This window comes from Equus quagga, chromosome 4 (assembly GCF_021613505.1).
Source record: "Equus quagga isolate Etosha38 chromosome 4, UCLA_HA_Equagga_1.0, whole genome shotgun sequence".
Lineage (NCBI taxonomy): Eukaryota > Metazoa > Chordata > Mammalia > Perissodactyla > Equidae > Equus > Equus quagga.
The window spans coordinates 94,691,857-94,712,194 of record NC_060270.1 but is presented as its reverse complement, the minus strand read 5'-3'; the positions used below and the strand labels follow the sequence as shown (position 1 = coordinate 94,712,194).

General features: G+C 43.7%; 1 protein-coding gene across 8 annotated transcripts in view; it reads right to left on the bottom strand.

The window, feature by feature from the left end:
- FMNL2 (formin like 2) overlaps positions 1-20,000 on the bottom strand; it is a 291,924-nt gene extending 271,924 nt beyond the window's left edge. For 3 of the 8 annotated variants that reach the window (XM_046658830.1, XM_046658828.1, XM_046658829.1), the window contains exon 1: positions 19,491-19,997. In XM_046658830.1, the coding sequence (XP_046514786.1) occupies positions 19,491-19,607 (117 nt within the window). In that variant the 5' untranslated portion in view covers positions 19,608-19,997. Of the gene's footprint in view, positions 1-19,490 lie in introns of all 8 variants that reach the window. The other 5 variants (XM_046658827.1, XM_046658825.1, XM_046658826.1 and 2 more) reach the window with 3 other exon arrangements.
- Positions 20,001-20,338: the final 338 nt, after the last annotated feature.

Genomic DNA, 20,338 nt, shown 5'->3' with positions numbered 1-20,338 from the left:
CAAATTCACCTCACCCTGAACATCTCCTACATTTCCTTCACCTTCCTAGGCCCAAGGAAGATCTCTCTGAAGAACAACGGTGCTATTGGTGGCCTACAGAACCCCCTTTATTATTATGCTTTAGCTGCAGTTTCTCCTCTCTGAAGAGAAATGAACAGAAATATGGCATTCCATTTCAATAAGCAGTCCTTTGGGGTTATGGCCTGCAGCTTGTTACTGAGGGATGTCACCTTCCTCAGGGTTATCTACCCCAAGCCCCTCCACCCTCCCCCCCACCCTACCCCACATCTTCACCAAGAGAGTGCAGAGCAGAGTAGGTGAATGTGCGCTATGAAGTCAGAGTCCCTAGTTCAAATCCTGCTCCACCACGTACAAAGCAGTAAGTCAAATACCACAGGATTGTTCTGAGAAACACACACAGAGCACTCACACAGTGCTTGGCCACAAAAGCCCTCAAAAAGTAGATTATTAATGCAACTCTTGGAGAAGTAGCGAAATCTTCATTTGAGCAAAGAAACAAGGACAGACAGAATACACAAATTTTCCCCTTCTTCCAAACCTGCTCGATGGCTTTAAAATGGTGATGAAAACAGACGGATCTTAAGAATTCTTCTCAGCAAAATCAAAGATGGATTGGATAGTCAGTACTGCAGCCAAGATGGTCCCCGTAGGTCTTACCTCACCGCTGTCCCTGGGTTAAAGAAAAGAAAACGCCTCCACACTTAGTCCCTGCTACATGATTCAACTCCCCTGAATTGTTTTTATGTTATGTAAAGACAGGCAGACTACCTCTTAAGCCACGGCTACCCGTACGAAATTAAATGGTGGACTGAGGTACATACAGCACAATGGTTAAGATGCCAAGGAGCATCAGTTCAAATCCTGACTGTGTCACTTATAATTGTGTGACTTTGGACAAGTTGCTCAATCTCTTTGCACCTCAGTTTTCTCTTCAGTAAAAGTGAATTAATAAAAGTATCTACCCCCTTGGCTTGTCACTAAGACTAAATGCATTAAAAGATGTCCAGGCCAGCACAAAGACAATAAATATCAGCTGCTGTTATTACACTAAATATTCTCCAAACAATCTCAATCTATATTCACCTCACTCAAAGATAAAGTTAAAATGGATGGCAACTAGTTTTCTATGTTTCTAAATCTTATCACCAGAAATATATTGTAAATTCCTGGATGACAGTTCACTCCTTTCTCTCTTAATCTCCAGCACCAGGTAAGTGCTAAAAAGAAAACCTGTTAATTCACTGATATGTAGGCCCAATTTGAGTAGACTAGGGGGACGAGTCCTGGTAAAATCAACTACATCAGAGCAAAATCACCACTTTAGAGAGCATTTCAACGATGATCGCTCAAGTTGAAGATGGGCGTAGCTGGGACCTAGCCATTGTATTTCTAAGTATATAACCTTAAGAAACTCAGACCTGTGCATCAGGTGACATAGACAAGGACTATGACTGTAACATTACTTGTAATAAGAAACTGTAAACAACCTTAAATGTCCATCAATAGGGTAGGAGATAGCTAATTCTCATTATTTACAGCGGCCATGTTCTATAACGTCACAACAAACACTAAATTAGCAAATACTGAACCATCACTCCTAGGAGAAATACAGGGTATCAGCAAGCCTCTGGTCACATCAATACATAAAGCTGTGTTATATGTGTTTCTGTTTAAAGATATCTTACTGAATATGTATTGTTCATTCATTAACACTGAACTCACAACCAACAGCTCTCTAACACATGCCTGAACCAAGCTCATCTAACACACGTATTTTCTCCATAAGGCACATCAGTCTTCCCGTGCTTAGTAACACCCGACAGCACTTCAGCACTACGCTTGGAGGCCATTTAATAAAATCAAGAAAAATGCAAAAAACATGGCACGGAGGAAAACAAGAAAAGGACTCGTGTGGACAGTGAGAGCTGAACCAAGAAGGCAGTCACCTTGTTCCACCTCAGCTAGGAAATTGGGCATCAAGCAACTCAAATTTTTTCACCATTGTGATCCATAAATAACCACAAAAGCACCAGGGAGATTGATTTTGGAATTACAAATAAATTTTATTGAATAGGCAAATTTTCAAATCCAGAATCCACAAATAATGAGGACCAACAGTTAAGTAATTTATGATACATTCATACAATGAATACGATTCAAAAGTTAAATGACCTAAAGCTACACACATGAACATGAATACTTCTTAAAGCAAATGCGCAAAGATTCAAAAGTACACGTGGATTATGATACCATTTCTACAAACTCAGAAACGACTGTAAATTATTTCTGCCAAACGTGCACGGGAATGACACAGGCCAATTCTGAGCAGTTTTCCTCTGAAGAGGGAAGGAAGGAAATGAGGACAGAGAAGCTTGAGCTGTATCTGGAACATCTTCTTTCTTCAGGTCTGTGGGTATTTGATCTGACTATTCTGTAATGTTGGGACTATTTCATTAAGAACACGTCCATTAGAACTATTTCTCACTACTGAAGTACACATTCTGCAAAGTACACATGTACTTTACAGCATTAAATTGGACGAAAGGAGACATCTGCACGAAATCATAGCACGTATTTGGAACAGTGATGGAAATCATTTAACAGCATGGTAGACTACAACTATTACAACGCTCTGTTTGCAGAGAAGGAAAGGATGCCTGTAAGAGAGAGAGATGAAAAGAAGAGAGACAAAGGGTCAAATTTTTATTTTGAGATACACCCTGTGTATCTGCTGCTCCTTTGAAGTGCATGGGAGTTTGTTCCCAGAAGGACTACATGCAATACAGGGTGGAACAATCCCAAATCAAGCTTAGTCATCTGGACATCATGAGAAAAACCTTAAGCCCTGAAAGAATTATTCCTAGGAGGAGAGGGCTGGGGAAGGAAAACTCCTGAATGGAAATTAACATAACATAAGAATAGTTCCTATAGCCAAGGACTGGAGGATGACCCATCAGGATCTTTATTTTCACTGGGATGAAGCAGTGGTTTTCTTGGGGCAATCTAACTCCCAATTTTGTTTCTGCTCAAGAAAAAACTAAATGTTTGTGATGCTGTTATGTTTCATTTGTAATTCTCCTCTTTGTTCATTTTTGGCAGTTACTACTGTAAGCATTAGGGTAAAGTCTAGCACCTTGCCAAAAATACCAACATAGAGACTGATGTGTGATTCAAGAAAGCTGCCAAAATGGATACTCCAAAAGGAGTGAGTCACACGGCTGGGGCGGGCATGCTAATATTTTTGCACCATGTTATAATCCTTTTCATCTGGACCTTCTTAAGAGTTGGCTTTTTACTTCCTTTCGTGCAATTCTAAGCTGACGAATGGCTACAATAAATGGCACAAGAAGCCTGACAGATTGGGTTCACACCTTCATTACTAAAATCCAAAAATTAAGGCTATTTGATATGGAAATGGGGCCCCAAGAAAAACATGCACACAGCTTCAGCCCTCGAGATTTAAGGACCCTCAAGGGTCTGAGAACACAGAGAATTTTATTTCATACTTATCTGACAGTCCTATCTAATATTCTTTTATCTCAGTAACTTTAAAAGTAAAATGCCACTATAAAATTTAGGGCAAAAGCGACATTTATCAGCTGAGAGAAAAAAGAGCAATTTTCTTCCCTGGAAAGTGAGGAAGAAAGAAGAGTGTATAAAAGCATCTTCAGATAATTCTAGATGATGGGAGTATATTAATCTGATTTGGGACTGGCCTGTTTCATAAGCTCAGTTCTGGCTGAGACAGCAAGATTGACCATGTAGGATGTAACCCAAATAAATTCATAAGGAACCTTTTGGGGAAAAAAAATACAGCAAGGGGTTACTGAGGGAATGCAACCTGCAATAACTTTGTTTTCTAGATCAGGTCAGATGCCACTGTATTCTTGATCTGAACAAGGATGAAGCTTTTCTTAAACAATGCTCTTATCTCAATCAAATCAAACAGAAGGCCATCTACACACAAATTATACGAATTCTTTTTTTTTTGCCACTATTGGAATTCGGAATAAAGTCCAAATGACTCCATCCACCCCAGAAAGGAGCTGGAGCCAAACAAAACTTCAACAGCAGTTTCAAGGCCTAGATGGTCATGAACTTGACTGTATTTTCTCATGTGAACTAGCTGCTTAGGGATCACACTGTTGGACACTGCATGGTGGTCGTCTGCTGCAATTATGAAAATGCTAACACTTCTATTAGACTCTGGAAAGGAAGAGTCCAATGCCCCGAAACACCAGGCTCTTTTTTCTAGACAGCACAAAATATACAGGGATCAGGATACAATATCCAAGTAAAGGCTGCACACCATGGACCAGACCTTTGGAAACACTCATATATGACAGAAGGTCAGTAAGTACAATTTTAAGTAAGAGTAGCCAGCACAAGCCACCATAGGTTCAATCCTGGGTGCTCTTCACGTGAGGTTGATAATGATCTCACTAAAGCTCTGCTAGAGACCACAGCCTGGCCCCTAAAGTCAGTGCTTTAACAAAGTCAAATAAAAAGGGTGCAAAATCATCAGAACCACCATTTTTTTGTGAAGTGCTTACCTGAGTGCCACAACTTGACTGTACTAAGTAATATCACTTAATATTTACAACAACCCCTGAGCTCATATAACAGGCATGGCTACCTGTGCTTAGATCACACAACCAGTGAGCAGCAAAATCCTGATTCAAACTCAGATCTAATTCCAAAGATTATGTTCATAAACAAGCATCACGTAAAACGAAGCCTTTTTCAATAGTTCGGTGAAATGGTCATTCTAGGTCCCAATGACCCAATGCCATCACTTCCTACAATAAGCCTTGTAGAGAAGACTGCACGCTTTCTAGCAAAGCGAGCATAGGAAACGTTTACACATGATGCACGCAACCTAGAGGGGTAAAGCTCACGGTCTATACTCCTGGAATAGAATCCTCCACCAACTGAAAGGCTATCCCTGGGAATTTTTTTACCAGATTCTTCCAAGTGGTTCACATAGCCACACTTACACACACACCTGAATCTGGAAGCATTCTGACACAGAACAGAATTTACTTTGTCTGCACTTTATGGATTACGACTTCCAGCCAAATTAACTGACTTGTCTAGATTTATCAGCTTACCTAAGATGTTACAAGACTTTAACCTTAATATGCCCTCCTATAGCCCATTATAGTCACAGCACACAGGTTTACGATAAATGCCTTTAAAAATCCTACTATCTCCATCTCCACTCCTATCTCTTCCACTAGGCAGTCAACGCCTCAAAGGTAGAGATGATGTTTTATTCAGCTTTGTGTCCCAGCATCTTAGAGCCTGGCTTGGAGGAAACACCCAAACAAAACACTTGTTGAACGAATGAATGGGGTTACATGGGATTTGTTTATTAAAAACAAGCAACCCCCAAACAGAAAGCCTACTAATACAAGATAATAACAGTTGTTCCCCTCACAAGGAAGTCCAAGTCTGTGGGTTATCACTGAGGGCTGATCAAAAGGCTTACCACACAGCCTTCAAGCTGTAACAACACAGCCATTTTACCAGAGACATTTAAAAAAACAAAGGTTCAGAGGCAGTTGTCTGAAAGAAAGCCTTAAGAAGGCCTTCAGAGGACAACTGTTACTAGAAAAACGCCAATTTGATCACAAGCTTATTTGGTCTTTACTATTTCAACAGGGGACAGTGGCTTATTCATCCAGTATCTTATTTATCTTTAATTTTTTTTTGATGGATACACAGTTACTGTTGGTTCTGGGTATATACCGACAAAATTAATACAGCCTGAAAAGTTACTGAACTTAGCCTCATAAGATTTTCCGTTTATTCTGATTACATTTATACTTATCATGTTGAAATTAGATTTTTGTAAGTGGGAGTCAAAACAGTTTGTCAGGAGCACAGCGTTAGAGTCGACAAAGTTGATTTTAACCTCCAGTGCCGACTAGAAATGTGTGTCCTCAGGCAAGCTCCCTCACTTCTCCAGCCCTGAGTTTCCTACATAAAACAGGGCTGATGCCTACCTGTCAGGGGTCCCGAGCCAGCTTTCCTGTTTCTGAAGTGAGGAAAGAAATGCACAGTAAGTGACCCTGTTGTTACTACTGCTGTACACGCATCAAACCCACACTTAACTTGCAGCCTGCCTTAAAATCCTCACAGGAAAACAAAGCCACCAATATGTACTCAGAGGTATTTGTAACCTTTAATGTATTATAGGTATGTAAAGGTAAGTACGAACATACACTAATATGTACTTAAAGGTATTTAAATGGAGTCAATCTATAGGCGAGCAAGCTGTGAGAATACTCTCCCCTTTCTCCAGTCCCCATCAGGTTAGAGAGCGAAGGGCAGAATGGCCTGAATGCCTGGACATCTGCATCTACACCTTTCTCTTGTGGGTTCTCCTTCAGCCAAGCTCAGAGTTTCTCAAACTTGAACACGCAGAAGTACTGTACCTGTATGGGAAACTTAAGGGATTTCAGGGATAATTTTAAAGATACATAACTGTGTGTGTGTGTGTTTTAACAATACATAACTCTGTGTGTGTGTGTGTGTGTGTGTGTGTGTGTGTGTGTGTGTGTGTGTAAGACTGGCCCTCATTTTGCTTGAGGAAGACTATTGCCGAGCTAACATCTGTGGCAATCCTCCCGTATCTCATGTGGGATGCCACCACAGCATTGCCTGACGAGCGTTGCCAGGTCCATGCCCGGTATCTGAACCCACAAACCCCAGACCACTGAAGCAGAGCACACGAACCCAACTACTACACCACCGGCCAGCCCCAAATTTTATTTTTAACTTCAAATCAAACATCTTGTACGCCCTTAAAATAAAATTTTTAAAGAAAAGGAAAAATTCTGAGCAACAAGCTAGTAGCAAGTTACAGCAAAAAAGAAATTTCTTTCTACCTTGCCTGACCCAGGTCAACCCACAGCTGGAGCAGATAAAACAGGCCATGAGAAGGACCGGCCCTCAGAGTGCCTTTACTTACAAGTGCACTGTTCTCACTAATCAAATACTCCATTCTCAAACTGTATGTCCCACGGGTCTGGAGCAGTGACAAGACTACAACGATCGTTTGTTAGAAATCACCTGAATTTGACAAGTGGCAGAACTGTGACTGCACAAAGCCACTTAGAAGAAACAGCTCTGTTATGAGAGTCAAAGGAAACAGACTCCTGCACCTCTACCTTGAGGCTTCCCCATGGGTAAGGTCTAAAGCCGGCTGGGCTCACTACATCCCACATGCTGTTCCCCTCGTTTGCTCCAGGGTAGGTGGAAACCCACCGGAACCCAGAAAGGGAAGAAACAAATAGAGCCCTGGCTACTCCTTTGGCTAGAGGGCTCTTACTTGATTTTCACACACTGGCTGCCTGCTCCCCATCACTCAGATCTTAACGTAGAGGGCACCATCTGGCATTATCCCATTTTATTCTCCTCATAGCATTGTGCATCATCAGAACAGTTCCATTTATATATCTGTGTACTCTTTTCACATCTGGCTCCCCACACTGCCTTCTCTCACTAGACTGCAAACTCCTTGAGGGCAGACAATTGGCCGGCCTTGTGTAGCACTGCATCCTCCAGCACCTACAACATTGCCTGGTACATAGTAAGTGCCCAATAAATATTTTTGAGCTGTCTGATTAAAGAATAAGCCCTTAAGCAGTGGCAAATGAGCAAAATCACACAATGTAGACTAAAAAGTGTAGTCTAGCAGTGGTTGAGACCACGCTGGCATCTCTCTACTTCCTATTGCAAGGAAACTTTGTCTGAACACTCAAAATATAGAAATGGCACTTTCCCTCTGAAACTTTAAAGTTCGGTATTCCTACAACTATACTGATGCTGGACTCATATTGACAACGTATAGCCATTGTGTGAATTAATGAATTTAGTCAGGAGGGTATATGAAGAACAAAGAACAAGAAGCAGACATCTAATGACATCTTACAGCTAACTCAGAAAAATATACATGCTGTGGTACAGGAGACGGAAGCAGCTTCTCTCACCAGACAGGCCTGGATTCAAATCCTGCCTCCACCATTTGCTAGTGGCCACTTTATCACTCTGAGCCCCACTGTCTCCTTAATAAAAGGAAGATAATACCTCCCTCCAAGGGCTGCCAAGAGCATCAGAGAGAATGCTTATAAAGCACAGAGCAGGAGCGAGCACATAAACATCACCTTATTTTACAGTGGAACGCCCCCTGGAGTTTTAGTGCAAAAGACCTAGGATTGGATCAGAAACTTCACCATCTTCTTATATAACTTCAAGCCACATACCTTCATGCCCTGTTTGCCTCGTTTATTAAGAACGCTTAGAATCACAAAAGATCATCTGAAAGCACTTTGCAAACAGCAAAGCACTAAAATGCCAAACAAGGAATGTTGCCCACTTAAACTTGCCTCACTCCAAATAAAAAAGAAAATCTCATGAAGGACATTTTACTTTAAGAAAGTCCTATCCTACTGTGCTACTACTCACTTGATGACAGTACAGCATGACATGCCAATCTGGCTTAGTGACAGTGAAAACTCACTGATTTTCTTTGGCCATTTCAACTGCCCTCCTTTTCTCCGAATCCACCAGCTTTCCATAAGAAGTCAGGTGAAGGATGATGCCAACTTATTATCTCTGAATGCTTAGTATTCTCGGGCAGCTACTACAGTCAAGTGATAAGGGGAATACCAAGATGAATAAGAATCTGTGACAAAGTGTCACTTCAACACAAAGGCAAGTTATGTGCAATTAACAGTCAGCCCAGTGTGATCAGTTAAATGGGTTCCCGGATCAGCTATTCAATTCCCAGGCCTGTTTCAGCGGGCACAGTTCTCAAATAACATCACTAATTATCTGCTCAGACCTTCCCTGGGCCAAGCTCTGTGCTGGATGAGGAAAAGTGCCAGGACCTGTAAGATGCAATCGTTGCCTTCCAGGAGCCCACGATGTGAACTGGCAAATAAAACAGGGGCATAAACGGATGGCTAAGAGTGGAATGAGTGACTACAAAGCTACACATAAAAGCATCCCCTTATTTTAGTCACACTTCACACAAGGTGATGTTTAATCAAGGGCCTCATGAGTAAGGGAAATAATTCATACTATTCATGCTATAAAGAGATCAAAGAAAGAGTTGTTTTTCCCACCTCCCCCAAGCTGATGGGGGCCTGCAGAGACACCGGGAAGAGGGGGGATTTCGGAAGAGCCTTGAAGGCTGGATAGAATTTCAATAAGCAGAGAAGCAAAGGGAGCATATAACATGCAGGAGAACCAGTGTGAGAAAAGACATAATGGGGGGAAGGTGCAGGCCTGTTCTGTGGACAGGGTTAAAGCAAACTCAGAGTCAGGGGCACGTATGGAAACAGGAGAGGGGATGGGTCTGGCCAGACTGTGGATGGCTCCAATGGGAAGGCTGGGAGGGGACACAGAAGTTACAGATGAGAGTATAGAAGGTGAATCATTAACAACAAATATGGCCAAAGAGCCTCTCAAATTGGATCAATGTCTGGAATAACATAACAGGGCTTTGATGGGAAAAGTGAACCAGAAGTTGCAATTCACAATCTTATACCTTTTAATATTTCAAAAGAATCATCAAGAAAGATGACAAAAGCTAAAGGTCAGAACTTAGGCTTGACAGTGAATAAACAAAACTTGCATCTGCAAGTACGTAATTCTAAGTACTGAAGCCCAAACTCCAAATGCTCATTTCCACCATGGAAATCCCTCCCCATTCATCCCTTACTGCAGGAGCACAAATCAAAACGTCCTCTTCTCAGTATTATGAAAAACAGAGACACAGTACACACACAAAAGAAATACCATTAGGGTTACCAATGATAGGCTAACTAAAAGCAACAGGAAGATGCTGCAGTGTCAATATTTCCTAATGGCCAGGACGACTTGGACTGAGGAAATCTCTCAAAGGAAGTGGTGGAAACCTCATGATTAGAGTCATTTAGAATCAGACCACAAGGCACAATCCTGTGGTCTGCTTTCTTCCACGCACGTCTGGCCATTTGGAAAGTAACTTCAGGTGAGCCACCGTGGCTGGGGAAGCAAGGAGCCAAGTCCAACGATGTTTATAGAAAAAGAGGGAAACAGATGCTGATTTCTGATCTAAGGGCTGGTTCAAGCAGTGTATGCAGTTCGTGAAAGTCCATCAGACTGTACACTTAATGATACGGGCCCACTTCTGTATGTATATCATTCTTCCATAAAAAGATTTTTTCGAAGGATGATTAGGAGATATCATTCCAAAGAAGAGCAAAGAATTTTTAAACTTCTCCATTATCAAAAGAAAAATGAGAGGAAACCAAACTTGGGATTTCTGATAATTATTGGTGAATTAACAAAAATATACGTCTGATGTTAAGAATTACTCCATTAAATGAGGATTGGGACAGGTAAATTCACAGATGATCTGGACATTTCTAACCTAAACAAATGCTTTCCAAAAAGCCAACCCTAAGACTCAAAATGTTTACTGTGAAAGCACATTGGAGAGGCTGAACACTGGCAAGCAGAACGGTTCCACAAACCTAGGAGGCCTCACAGTCCTAAATGGTCTCTCCAGGTTTGCATCCACATGGCCTGATTAGCTGGCAATAAAATGATTTTGTGATAAGGCCTGGGGAATCACCAATTCCAAGTTTAAAGCATACTGGTCCCAAGGTACTTGGACTGAATTGGCTTCCTAGGTTCACCAGGCAGAAGTGCTCGGGGATAAAGAATCCCAATTGGGGCCGGCCCGGTGGCGCAGCGGTTAAGTCTACACATTCTGCTTCTCGGCAGCAGGGGGTTCGCCAGTTCAGATCCTGGGTGCGGATATGGCACCACTTGGCAAAAAGCCATGCTGTGGTAGGCGTCCCATGTATAGCGGACAATGGGCATGGATGTTAGCTCAGGGCCAGGCTTCCTCAGCAAAAAGAGGAGGATTGGCAATAGTTAGCTCAGGGCTAATCTTCCTCAAAAAAAAAAAAAAAAAAAAGAATCCCCATTAGTCAAGATACTCCGTCATCACTAAAAAGGCAAAATTTCCTTGGAAGAAACACAAGGCTGACCATACCGGGGACTGAAAGTGCCAGAACTGAACCTAAACATAAAGCCATTCACCTGATTCATCGCCCTGCATTTAGGTTCCGCAGCTTTCACAAATAAGACACACTGTGGTGTTGAACTCACTGGGCAATGTTGCCATGGTGCAAATCTAATCACGTTCTGTCCAACTTCTCCTGCTATTATTTATCCTAATGCTTCCTTCTATACAAAAAAAAGAATACCATTACTCATTAAAGGCAGATGCGATTATTTTCATCCTGCTATTATAAAACAGTTATCTTCTTTACCTTCCTCACCAAAATAAAACTCCATTATTCTTTAATATTGATCATTTAAATCCATACCTTCCCAATTACCAGAAAGTTTTATCGAGTCATAAACTACCGACATTTCTCCTCAAAGGATTCGTATTTCTAGATGAAAATGAGACAATAATTGCTTCTATCTTCTCAGTTCAGAAAACCACAAGCTGTCCTCAAACCCCAAACCAACACTGCTAAAGATTATGAATACGAGGAATGTCTATTTGCTTATAACTATTAAAGGAATAACTAGCGTCTTGCACTGAGAACAATCGGTTCATTCTTGACCTAGCATCCTATTTATCTTTCTATTCTCAAAGCTAATTGCTTATATAAGCATGCCAATTTGCCTTGATTATAGGATTCTTAATAAATGAATGTTGTTTACATTTCACAAGTGTATTTGAATTTCACTCCAGGAAGCCACGCTCATCAAGTCTTTATAAATGGTAAAACCAGAGATCAAAGCAAAAGGCTTGCATTGAACCAACAAACAATCAGGCTGGAGAGCAGAGGCCTAGGCAAAAACACAACTGCTTTATGGATGGTTCTACTCCAGAAGTACACCTCTGTTCACGCTTTAGCTATAATATACAGAACTTTCTCTGAAAATTTTCGTTATGATTATTTGATGATCATTTCTTAAATAGTTGAGTAAGTCTAACACTCAACAGGCTTTGACCCATTTCTTCTACATTTCTCATCTTTGTGCTTTTGGTTGAATCAAATATCTTCGGGAGCTTTTCTTTTTAACCCTTCTCAACTTTACCCAATTTCTCCAAATTTTCTGCCATCTCCTAAATAATTCCTTTCCTACTACACTCAACTGGTTTTTTCACTGTGGTTTTAACTCATGCTAGGTCTCTAGAGCAGGCAGGAAAAGGGGAAGAAACACTCCTCTAGCACAGTGGCTCTCAGTGAAAGTTGCACATTCAAATTTCCTAAAAAGCTTTTAAAAATCCTGATGCTCAGCTCACCCTCCAAATTTATCAGAATCCTTGGAATAGGACCCAGGTGTATTTTCCCTCTTTTTTTAATTTATTTTTTTTTAATTTTCTTATTTTTTGAGGAAGACTAGCCCTGAGCTAACATCTGCTGCCAATCCTCCTCTTTTTGCTGAGGAAGACTGGCCCTGAGATAACATCTGTGCCCATCTTCCTCTACTTTACATGTGGGATGTCCGCCACAGCATGGCTTGACAAGCGGTGCATAGGTCCACACCCAGGATCCGAACCAGTGAACCCTGGGCTGCCAAAGCAGAACGTCCACACTTAACCACTGTGCCACTGGGCTGGACCCCAGGTGTGTTTTCTGAGGTTCCCAGGTGATGCTGAGATACAACCAAGTTTTGGACCCACTGCTTTAGCCTGTCAATCCCCTCATTATCCTACCTTAAATAAAGTATTTAGCCAAACTTTCACGGAAAAAGGAGAAAGAAAAGAAGTCAGGTTCCTGAGTTCAAGACAGGACTTGAGATAGGTGAGATCTATTACTTTCAGGTACCAGTCACAGGGCCAAAAATGTGAACTATTTGACACCTTTCCCACAGCTAACAAGTTTTTAGGATAAACCAGGCCAGAAGTGCCTTCTACTACACAGAAGTCAACCAAGTGAGATCACCTCTGGAAATAACAGGGTCTAAACACCTCAAAGCTCTCAGCTTCTGTGGCAATGATATAGCAGCTTACATGTGCAACAAACCTTCTTTAGCAAAGAAGAACACAGACGAAGGTTACATTTGAAATAAGAGTCACTAAAATCAGTTACAGGCTGCACAAGAATGCTGAAGATACGATAAGGGAACACTTTCGGTATGTCTTAGAAACTGTAAGTTCATGATAAGGTGCCCACCCATGAGCTCTGATGCCACTGGTCATTTTTTTTTGTCATTGTATTTCTTAAGAGTGTGAAAATAAAGTAGACTTCTGTCTACATCAAATACCATTATACCTTTAAGTAGAGAATTGGTATTTCCCAATTTAGGGAGACTCAGCCATCCTGATCCACATCTGTGGGCCTCAGTTGAATTACACAGTCCATGAGGCAGCTCTCCAGCCTACCAGATCTTCCCTAAAAACCATTTCCAAATCACAGCATACCCATTGAAAACTGCATAGTCTTTGGTGTTATGTTGAAAGAGAAGGTTCTAGAGAAAAGGATGAGATGACTGGGGAGGGGAGAGGGAGATCACTGGTGTATGAACAAATACCATCTTAAAGGGAAGACAAGAGATGAGTGACCTGTGCCCCAACGTTCAAGTAGCTGAGAGCTAAGAAGGTGCATGAAGCTCTCTACAAAAACCATGACACCAAAGTCTGGGTGGGGACATACTTCCTGTGATGGGGGAAGGACAGAAATGTCCACCAATGTAAAGTGGAGCGCCACTCTACAAGAGGGCCTTTGCCAAGCAGCTACACCGCTGTAACTCACCGTCCCTCCTAAGTAATTCCAGTCTGTTCTTTTATAAGGATTCGCTGCTTTGTTTCTAGAGGATTCCAGGTACCAGCACCCTCTTGCAAAGGAGAGAAATCATCCGGAATCAGTCTTCTTGTATTAGCCACCTTTATGACATCTATTACTTGCTTAAACATGAGGACCCAGGAGCCCACTTCACATTGTCCCAATTCCCCAAGCCCAAAGTAGGAAAAGAGCCATTCGTTAAGACCAAGCCCTTCAGGCAACAGTTTTTGTAAAGTCAAATGAATTTCTAGAACAAGCATGAGCCTATACTTACTTGTTTTCCCCTTTGAGCCCTGGAGGAACCTACAAGCAGCTCCTTCTCCACTCTCAGGTGCTATAATTCTATCTAGAACCTACACGTGGCAGATTTACCTCAAGAGGGCACCGTTCAAGCCAATAATACCCTAAGCATATGTTGGGTTTGGAAAGACCCTCCAATTGTCAGCATTTTTCATACAGCTTCTGTCCAAGCAATTCTAATGGAGAGCTCACTCTCCATTTTTTGACAACCCTAAATGTTAGAATACTTTTCCTCATGCTTACATGACTTTCAGTCATTGACCCTGGAAATTCTACTCTCCAGACCACACAGAATACTGCTACACACTTTTCTACACAAAAGCTCTTCAAAACAAAAAATCAGCTAATGGATCACAATATATCACGTTCTAGAAATCTTATACTTCCAAGTGCTATGATTTCAAAAATCTCAGGGCTATGCTCACAGTTGTGTCAGATTTTATTCCTGTTGCAGAGGAGGAAAATCAAAGGACCAGAGGAAAGAGTTTAACTGATCCAAGCTGATGCAGCAGACATAATTCTAGAAACCAGGTCTCCTGCCTCCCAGGCCAATGCTGTTTGCTAAATGAAAGGCTCAAGTGAAAGCAATTCTTACCACTTAAGGATTTAGGGGCACACATACCCTTTCTCCCCCAAATTTCATCAGTTTACACTGCTGCCAGTCTCTCACTGGAGCCAAACATTTGCATTCAGAGAAGAGCCTTTGATCAACTTCTACCCCAGATACTCAAATATATTGGTATTATTAACGGAAAACAATGCACCCTGAAAATGATAAACATACTTTGGAGAATAAAACAGTTCAAGGGGTTACTGCCAAGGATGAGATTGTAATGGCTCAAAGTGACAACACTCCATCCCCCTTCTCCACCTCCTTCCCTCACAACAGGAGAAAGGATGTGAGAAAATACATGAGCAGGCATCTGATGATGGCCTAGCTATACTCCTACCCATCCATCTGCTCAGCAGACTCCACGGCAAGAGCTCTCCCTGGAAGTAGATGAGAGGGGACACCACCTTGCAGAGGGCAATAAACTTAAATGTTAAAACTTGACCTTCCTTGTCCCTTCCACAAGTAATTACATTCGGAGCATATGCATTCACTGACAGACTGTCTCTTCCCTCTGATTTGGAAAATCGAAACTTCCCAACCAAGGTAGTTCAAGTCTGCCTTGACCGGAAAAACTGAAGAGCACGCTTTCGGACCAAATCAATATTTAACTCCACGCCTGAAAAATAGAACAGATCAGTGAAGATGCCAAAATGTTTGCCATCTAAAGAGAAACATCAAGCGCACCTCACTTCAGTCGCTTCTAAAAAATTTCTGCCAATTTTACACGGTTTGAACTTGCATTCACCAGACTTAGGTACTTGTTTCACAGCTTTACTGCTAGTTCTAGGCACTTTTTTCCCCCTTCCCAGTTCTAGGACTAAGGAAGTAATGGAGGGGTAGAGATTCAAATCTGGGTTAAAATCCTAGATTGGTTACTCAATAACTATGACTTCAGGCAGTTTAGGTAATCTTTCTTTCCTCATCTATAATGTTGCTGATACCTGGAGTTACTGTGAGGCGTAAATGAGAACACATAAAGCATAGGGCACACTCATGGTAGGTACTCAGTAAACGTTCCGACTTCTTTCTAAAGCAGAATGACTACATTCAACCTCAGGGCAAGGAAAAAACTGAAAAGGGAACTAACTCAAATTAATCACACACCAGGGTAGTTCCCAGTATCCAACATAAGATAATACTGCCCTAAACCATCACTTTCTATGTGTCTTTTTGAATCTGTCTGCAGAGCAATCTGAGATCCGATATCACACAGAGAGACAGCAGCTAGGACAGAAGGCTTAAAATTGTCCTTTTCTCTTAAACGCAAAGCAAGAATCCTTAGGAAAAAGGCCTTAGGGGACCTAGATTTTTAAGTTGTGAAAACCGTGACCGCAAGCCAAAATTCAGTGAACAATATGGTGGAGTGTCTCACATAGAAAGAGGTACTCTTGGACAAAGACCATCAATTGCTCACCACACCCAAAAATCACCTCAGAGCGTGATCTTTGAAAATAAAGAACATGAAGAGTATTTACGTGTGTATTCCCAACAATTAAACAATGTTTAATGGAGAGCCCCATGGATATTTAATTATAGCATGGGACCCAAAAAATACAGTCCAATGTTACCTGTAAAATATATAAAATACATACACCCTACAGGAACAAAAACTGAAGTAGACGATTGATTTTATAATTTAAGAAACACGTCCATCGAAGAGTATTACAGAAACATCGCACACCTGTACACACACACAGAAAGGCCTATCACCTGTAACTCCATGTGGAAGGCAGGTACAAGGATACAAATAGTTACATGTATACAAGGAGTCAGTAATCTTTTCCGTTAAATATAAGTTTTATAACTATTATTATAACAATGCTGAAGACATGTTCAGGGAGGGGGGAAGACTCTCCCTAGGAGGATTAAGCTCCTAAGTTTTGATCTAATTTTTACTAGTCATCAATTATGGGAAGTTCAGTAACTCAAATCTATTTTTCCTATAAGAAACTATTATTTTTTAGTTTACCCCTCCACTCATCCTAATTCAGCAGTCTTTTACTGTCTCATCTTTCTGTTCATTCCCACTAATTTTTCAGATTTATACAATTTAACTCATACAGACTGATGAAGGGGGAACAGTCATTGAATAGGTTGGTTCTCTCCTAAGATTTTCCAGAAATAGATGGAGTTCTGTCATTTTAATTTTTATTTACTCTTCCCAAATGCTTTAAGTATTCTAGAGCTTGGGGAGTGGGAGGAATTGTTTTCTATGCCTCAAATGGCTCATTGATTACGGACGTAAGCCATACTTACGATGAGGTGCTTGTAGACTTTGTACAGAATTACTACCTGGTTTTCCTCCCAAAACTCATATATGATCTTCACCATATAGGAAAATAAAACTAGTATCAATAACGCCAATATGACTCCCATGGTCTCAGGATAGAGAATTCCTCCAAACGTATACTTAAAAAGTTGCCACCTATAATTTGCCCTTCAAGCTTGATCTCCAGAATAAAATGGTTTGTGCTGATTTCTTAAGTGATTCATGAAGAAAAGCACAGCTGAGAGCATCGCATGTACAACTTCAAAAAAAACTGACCACAAGGGAAATCACCGTAACTCGGCACTTCTATCAGCCCATAAAGATGATTCCTTTTATCTCCTCTTGTAGGTTTTCGAAGAGCAGCTGGAGCTGACTAGGGAGAGTTACAGTAAACGCATCAAGGGTCCAAGTGCATCTCTAACAAGAGGGGCCCCACGCTGAGACTTTCCCAAAAGCTTTGTCTCAATCCGAAAAAGGTTAGCCTAGTATTTTTTTGTTTTTTGTTTGTTTTAAGAGGCTTAGAATACTGTAAACAATTAAGAAAGGAACCACATCTTGTAACTGTGTACAACACACAGAGTAAAAGTAACCACAACAACCAACTACTGCCCCAAGGAGCTTGTGATGTAGAATCATAAATGTCTACATACTAAATCGGTGACTAGACTTAATAGTAACACAAACCCACCACATTAATGACGGGATATTATTTTTCTAAAGATTAATTCATACCATGTGTTACTAATCAGCAGGCTAACTGAAAGCTCATGCAAATCATGCTATCCCAGTTGAGCAGAGCTTAATTGCATTACTATTATTATCTGGTTTTCCTGTGTCACCGGTCCTTGCAGTTCAAGTGCACACACACACCACCAGAGCATGGATGGAAAGACAGAAAACCCAGAGCTGGGAGATTAAGAACCATGTGTCTGGTAGGAAGAGGATTTTGAATAAAAACGTTTGTCTCTGGAAAGACAGGTCAAGTATGCACCTAGGCTGCCTTGAGAAGTAATTAAGCCAATGCTGTTTCATTTCAGAGTGTCCCATCTTGCACAACAGAGGGAGCAGCTGTAGGAGATCACAGAAAATACACAGCAAGACAGGCAGCCTCATCTATCTCCCGACTGCCACACCAGAGTTTCCGAGTGGCAGCAAAAAGCTTGTGGCCTCTGTTCTCCCAAAGAGCACAAAGCTAACCTGCCAGAACAATATTCCCAGTACCAAACCAGCCCGTCTTAAAGGCCTGAAGACAGGCAATTTACACGTTTCAGTCAGCGTCCAGAATGGGGTCTTTCCCCAAAGTTGTGAGGTTATATGCCAAAAACCTGCAGGCAGACGCAAAATTTGTCTGCCTTGAGCACAAATTTCTCTTGCTGCCTAGCCTTGAAGAGTTCAAAGGTAACTAGGTAGGAAAAGGGAAATGTACAAGTGTAAGGAACAGAAACGCGTCCGATCTTGCCCGCTTCCCTCCTAACATCCCTTAAAAGAGACTCAGACACTAAAAATCGAAGTCTGGGGACCAAGTGTAGGACAGACTCCGGCTGGGACGAAGGGGAGGCCGCCACACCCTCTTGAGCTCACAGTACTGACAGGCTGTGGCTGGGAGGGGCCCAGAAACTTACTCCCAGAAGGAAAGGGAGGAAGAAGGGAGTCTTCAGTGTCATAGATTTGAGAAGCTGGAAAGCTAAGAGAAGCGAATTTCGAGAGGGAGCCAAAGACTTGGCTAGGTGTGCTGGGGGAGGGGAGGGGTCGTTCCTGCAGTCAGGACAGCTCACAACACGTCCCCGCAAAACTACACATTTTTGTGGTTTAAGATTAAGACCAAAAGGAACGCGCGGAGGCGAAGCTTCTCTCTCGCCTGGGTTTCAGATGGCCCCTCCTTGCTTAGGGTCGGGGGCGCCGCACTGCCACGGGTTTCCTCCTCTTTCCCTTTCGGGGAAGGTCCCCTCCGCCGAGCCGCGAGGTCTGCCTCCAAGTTCCCCTTCGCTCACCGCCCGGCGTGGCGCCCGCGGCCAGCCACATGCGCCCATCTGTGCGGGACCCCCAAGCCCGGGACGGGCACCCGCAGGATGGTCCACAGGGACTCGGGGTTTGCAGAGATTTTTTTCCAAACAAAAAGCCTTAGCGGCTCGCCGCCCGCTCCTCCCGGGCCCGCGCCACCTTCCCTTCACGCCCACGCCGCACCTCCCAGGCACACGCGCTGCGAGGTGCCTCTCCCGCCAGACAATGGGTTCGGGGCTGGCCAGGCAGCCGGCCTGGCCCCATCCCGGGACCCCGAGAGGGCTGGGCGCGGCGGGCTCGAAGGGGGACGGACAGAAGCGAGGAGAGAGAGGCCACAATGGGGAAGGTGGGCGCCTCCCCCTCGGGATAGGAGGCTCGCTCCCGGCGCGAGGAAAAGGGGAGGGGGCGGGGGTTCAGCTGCGCCGCCCGGCCCGGGGCTCCAGGGCCCCGCGTCCGGCCGCCGCCGCGCACTCACCAGCACGATAGCAAATCGCTCCTCCAGTTCACCTGGCTCGGGCATCGGCAGCTTCAAAGGCACGCTGTGCCCCCTGAAATCGGTCTGCTGCGAATCCATGCTGCCCGCGTTGCCCATTTTGGCTGCACGCCGGGGCCGGGGGCTGCTCCGGGCCCCTAGCGTCCGCGTCGGCAATCAGAAGAGCTCCCGGTGGCCGGCTCCCGCTGGCTGGCGCGACCTGCCCGGCTCCCCGCCCTCCGCTGCGCCCCGGCGAGTGTGCAGCGCGCGCCGCTCCCTAGCAGCGCTCCGAGTCGAGCCGCCCCCCGGCCTCCCTCATGCTCCCCGCCGCCCCAGCGCCGCCCCGGCCTCTTTTCCTCGGGAGGGGTCGTCAGGGCGCCGGGCGCCTATCTGCATGTTGCTCCGCTGGCACGCCGCCCCCTGCCAGCAATCGCGGCCAGTGGGCGCGTGGTTCCTGCAACTCGGTCTCCCGCCGGGGCCGCGGCCGCCGCTGACACTTCCAGCCCACGGCCGGCCAAAAGAACGCTCGCTCGGCGAGCACCTCCAGCAGACAAATGCAGGTCCGCGCTCCCGACACAATGCCCCCTCTCGCCCGGCCCCCGCCCCCGGCCCGGCTCCGCCCACTCGCCCCGCAGACTGCCGGGACGCGTAGTTTCTGCCCAAAGTGTCCACGCGGAGAAACCACGCTCGCTCTGTAGGGCCAGGCCCGGTTGGGACCGCTTGCAGCAAAGGCAATGTGTACGCCTCTGGAGATAGTTTATGTCACTTTCGAGCCCCACTCACTCCAACAGTAGAACTAAACTACCTGGTCTTACATGGATTCTGACACTTGGCACGTTTGGCAAATGAAT